The sequence below is a fragment of the Octodon degus genome, unplaced genomic scaffold, assembly GCF_000260255.1.
Source record: "Octodon degus isolate 3935 unplaced genomic scaffold, OctDeg1.0 scaffold00098, whole genome shotgun sequence".
NCBI classification, from domain to species: Eukaryota; Metazoa; Chordata; class Mammalia; order Rodentia; family Octodontidae; genus Octodon; species Octodon degus.
In genome coordinates, this window is record NW_004524674.1 from 3,702,865 (window position 1) to 3,707,692 (window position 4,828).

At 46.9% G+C, this 4,828-nt stretch overlaps 1 protein-coding gene across 3 annotated transcripts in view; it reads left to right on the forward strand.

The window, feature by feature from the left end:
* Positions 1 to 100: 100 nt before the first annotated feature.
* The window catches only part of Inca1 (inhibitor of CDK, cyclin A1 interacting protein 1), a 12,464-nt gene continuing 7,736 nt past the window's right edge, over positions 101 to 4,828 (forward strand). For 2 of the 3 annotated variants that reach the window (XM_023723272.1, XM_004638509.2), the window contains exons 1-2: positions 1,314 to 1,461; positions 2,889 to 2,976. In XM_023723272.1, the coding sequence (XP_023579040.1) occupies positions 2,933 to 2,976 (44 nt within the window). In that variant the 5' untranslated portion in view covers positions 1,314 to 1,461; positions 2,889 to 2,932. Of the gene's footprint in view, positions 470 to 1,313; positions 1,462 to 2,888; positions 2,977 to 4,828 lie in introns of those variants that run through there. The other variant, XM_023723271.1, reaches the window with a different exon arrangement.

Consider the following 4,828-nt stretch of genomic DNA (forward strand, 5'->3'; position numbering starts at 1 on the left):
GCTGGGGCGGGAGCGAGGGGAGGGGACGAGCGGGCGCGCGCGGACGGGAGGGCGGGAGCGCGCTGCCCCGAGAATGGGCCTGGAGCCTTCGAGATACTCTTGTTAAAGGGGCAATGCTTCGTGACTGTAGGGCCCACAGGAGTCAGCACCTGGACACCTGGCTGTAGAGGCAACAGCATGTAGCCGCCAAGACTTGGGGGCAATTGCCAGCGCTCGAGCCGGGAAAAGAGGGGCCCGACCCCGGAGGGGCACCCACACCTCGGACCCGCGCACGCACGTCGCCGCCGTCGGAGGCGGGCTCGGGGGCGGAGCCTCTGTCGGCCCCGCCCAGGTGGAGACAGCGCCCGGGCCCCTCCCCCAGGAGTGCCGCTGCCGGCCGGCTGCGCTCTCGCTGGGTCACCCCTCCTCGCCTTCTCCCCTCCTCCCCTCCGGACCTGTGGTTCTAGAATTCACCGCGCAGCTGCCTCAGGTGCTGGAGCCAAAGGCGGCCGGCAGTGGCGGCGTGGCCACTCTGGAGCTGTCCCCGCCTGGCCCTCAAGTTCCGCAGTCCCAGGTTTCAAGGCCGCCTCAGGCCCAGAGACCCCTCCCCGCGACCTAGCGCGGCCCTTCACACCCCAGCCTAAACCTCGGGTGGGGCTGAGTCCACCAGCTCCCGGGCCAAGGCCAGTCGTGCCCCTAGGCCTCGCTGTCCTGCAGTCCACCTGTCCAAGGGTCCCGGTGCCTGAGCTACACGCTCGGAGCTGGTTCCTCCCTCCACCCGCCGGGCGTTCCTGCTCACTCCTCAGACCCAGCCTGCACCCTCAGGTCCTCATGGGCCATCCCAGGTTTGAGTTGCCCTCCAAAGCTTTGGCTATCCTGAGATGAACTACTGAGGATCCTGTGGGTTCCCCCTCGATGCTACCCTATCCCTCCCTAGATCTAGGCCACCCACTGCAGTTAGGCCCAACTATCTGAATGCCTTTCAGCTTTCATTAATAGTATTAACTACTTTTTCTGCCCACCCTAACTAGCTCTCCAGTCAACTTTGGCTGCCCGCGATGTTTCTGTATTTTTCTTTTAAAACAAGATCTGTCTGCTGGGTGTGGTGACACATTCCTGTAATCCCAGCACTCAGAGACTGAGGCAGGAAGATGGCTACAAGTTCAAGGCCAGCCTGGGCTACATAGTGAGTCCAGGACAGCCTGAATATATAGTGAGACCCTGTCTCAAAACATGGAGTCTATGTATAGCCTCAAACTTTCTTTTTTTTTTTTTTTTTTTTTTCTTTTTCCTTTTTCTTTTGAAGAACCAGGGATCAAACTCAGGCCCTTGAACAAGCAAGGCAAGCACTTATTCTACTGAGCCATTTCCCCAGCCCTAGCCTCGAACTTTTAATCCTCTTGCATCAGCCACCTACATTTACCACATCTGGCTTTGCTCACAATACTGTAGACATCTTTAGCCACCCTCTCTTGTCACCAGGTGACCACTCTGTCCACTTTACTTTTACTACTTATACTTGATTTACCAACTCTCAATTCTACCACCTCTAATTTGTCCCAGTTCTGGGCCAGTTACCTGGAAGTGTCTCTACCCTACCTAGTCTCCACTTATCATTCTCCATTTCACTATCCCATGTGCTTAAATCCCTTAACTGAGATGTGTACATTTCATTTACTATATATATTTATCCTCAGAAAATTGGGGGCCGGTCAAATAGCTCAGCGGATAAAAGTGCATGCAAGCAGGCACAGGGGCCAGGGGTTTGATCCCAGGGCCTGCTGTGCCAGCCATGCCCCAGGGGCACACTGAGATGCAATTGAGACTGGGGGTGGTAGCATGCCTGTAATCCCAGCTCTTGGGAAACTAAACAGGTGGATCACTGCGAGTCCCTAGTAGTGAGACCCTGAACACCCTGTAGACCATCTCCCTGGCCCCGACCCCTCCCTAAAATAAAAAAAATTTTAAAAATTAAAATGGGGGCCTGCCCGGTTAGCTCAGTTATTTAAGTGCCTGCCTATGCAAATGCATTCAGGCTCAAGATTCCCCAGCCCCAAATGCCTTACCAGACTTACCTTTAGACCCACCCTTAAGGCAGCCTGAGCCAGTCAAAAAGAAAGAAAAGGGAAAAAAGAAAATTGAAGGGGCTGGGGAGATGGCTCAGTGGAATAAGTGCTTTCCTGGCAAGTGCAAGGACCTGAGTTCAATCATCAGTTCCACCAAAAAAAGAAAAAAGAAAATTGACTTGTTCTGTTACCTTTTACTGCACCAACGTTTCCAGTGGTTACCATCTTAGGCATCATTAACCTTTATACTCCCTTTATACTCAGCTAATAGTACAATGCTAGATAGGCATGGTGGTACATTCCTATACAGCCCTTGAGAGACTAGGGTAGAAGGATCACCTTAAGTTAAAGGCCAGCTTAATGATATAATGAGACCCCTTTTAAAATGAAAAAAATAGTCCAACACTAATTTTTTTTTTTTTTTTTTAGTATGGGGGATTAAACCCATGGGCTTTGCACATTCTAGCCAGGCACTTCACCACTGAGCTATGCCCTCAGCCCTAGAGAAACCTTTCTTTTTTTAAAAAAAAATGTATTTGGTACAGGATCTACAGGATCTCACTATGTAGAACAGACTTGTGATTCTCCAGTTTTTAGCCTCCCAAGCGCTGAGATTACAGGCATACACCAACTCACCCAGTATCAATCAATGTGCCCCAGGGTCAGGGGCCACATAGTGCTCCAGGGATCAAACCCTGGGCCCTGTGCTCTGCCTAAGCAGGCACTTCAGTCAGCTGAGTTATCTGGCCAACCCAAGAAACCTTTTAAACTCTACAACTGTTGCTGGTGTCATCCCTATAGCCATTACATAAATGAATGATTCCTTTTCCGTTATCCCCCTAGCACCAAGGAGAAAACTCAGTCTATGTACGCAGCCTGGTCCAGTCATGCAAGTACAGGAAAATGAAGACAACTTCATCCCCTTTGCCAAGTGAGTGCTTCCTAGTGGGTAGAGAGGATAGTGAAGGAATAGAGAAAAAATTGCATGCCTATACCCTGTGTTAGACACTGGAAATTCAACAACTAGATGAAGGTTCTGCTCTTACAGAGCTTCCATTCAGAGTGGCAACAGAATGTATAAATATAATTTTCAAGCACAAGGTCCTGAGTTTGATTCCCGACTCAACAAAATTTAAATAAATAGATAAAATTTCAACTAGTGATAATTACCATGAAAAATTAAAATAAGTATAATATAAGGGAAAGTAGTGGATTTGAGAGATACAGTGTTAAATAGAGTGATTATGAAAAACTATTCTGGGTGTTGAATTTGAACTGTAATCAGCAAAGTAAGAAGGAGCTGGTCTAATGAAAGAAATAATTTAGTATGTTCTAAGAACAGGAAGCAGACCAATGTAACTGGAATTTAGTAGTCAAGGGAAGTATTGATAGTAAAGTCAGAGTGACACAAAGGCCAGCTCATACAGGACCTTAATAATTTATAGAAGAGAGTTTGGATTTTATTTTATTTTTATATGTATTATTGGCTTTTATTTTTTACATGAGGTCTTGCTGTGTAGTTCAGATTGGCCCTGAGCTCATTATGTAGCCCAGGCTGGCCTCAAACTCAAGGTGATGCTTCTACCTCAGCCTCCTGAGAGCTAGGATTACCAGCATGCACCACTATACATAGCCAGTGTTAGCAACCTATCTAGTATAGAGGCCAGGGAGATGGCTCAGTACAGTAAGTGCTTCCCTGGCAAGCAGAAGGGCCTGAGTTCAATCCCCAGTTCCACCAAAACAACAACAACAACAACAACAACAAAAAACCCATATCTAGTATGATGAAATCCACCTGCATTTAGATTAGTACATTCAGGTTTCCTTCTTTCTTTCTTTCTTTTTCTTTTTTTTTTTTTTTTTTTGTGTGTGTGTGTGTGGTACTGGGGATTGAACTCAGGACCCTGCACTTGCCAAGCAAATGCTTATTCTACTGAGCTATCTCCCCAGCCCTAGAGGTTAAATACTTTTATTTATTTTTATTTTATTATTATTTTTCCCCCAGTGGTACCCGGGATTAAACTCAGGAGCTTGCACTTGCCAGGTAGGCACTTACGCTACTGAGCTATCTCTCCAGCCCCCTACAGTCAGATTTCTAAAATCCAATTATTTTCATTTCAACTGTGTCAGTTCCGTACTCCATTTTCATTTCTACACAAAGTAGACAAAATTTCCAACTTTTGGGAGGCTATTTATAGACCACACTTCTTGTAAGAATTACTGTCTAAATCATGACCACAAGAAATCAAATTTATATATTCTGTACTAAATAGAGAAAAGACATTATTCAGCATATAACAACATAAAATTCTTTGGTGGTGGTGTTCATGAGCAGTTCAAGGGCTGGAGAGATAGCTCAGTGGACTAAAGTGCCTGCTTAGGCAAGCTTAGGCAAGCCCAGGGATCGTGGTTTGATTCCCAGCACCACATGTCACACCAGTCCCACCCCCAGGGTGGGATGAGCCAGCCAGAGTCCAGGTATAGTCGCAGTGCTGTGGAGGCTAAAAGCAGGAGGACTGCCACGTGTCCAAGCTGCATAGTGAGACCCTGTAACAATCAAATACATTAAAAAAAAAAAAAAAGCTATTCACATAGTAGCTAATTTTGGGCCAGAGAGACAGTTCAGTGGTGTAAGCACCTGCCTGATAAGCACAAGGTCCCAAGTTCAATCCCCAGTATGGGGAAAAAAAAAAAAACCCAACTAATTTTGGGGTGAGTGAATGGCAAAGCATCAGCTTTCTGGCTCTTCCTTTCCCTGCAGTCTTTTTTTTTTTTTTTTTTTT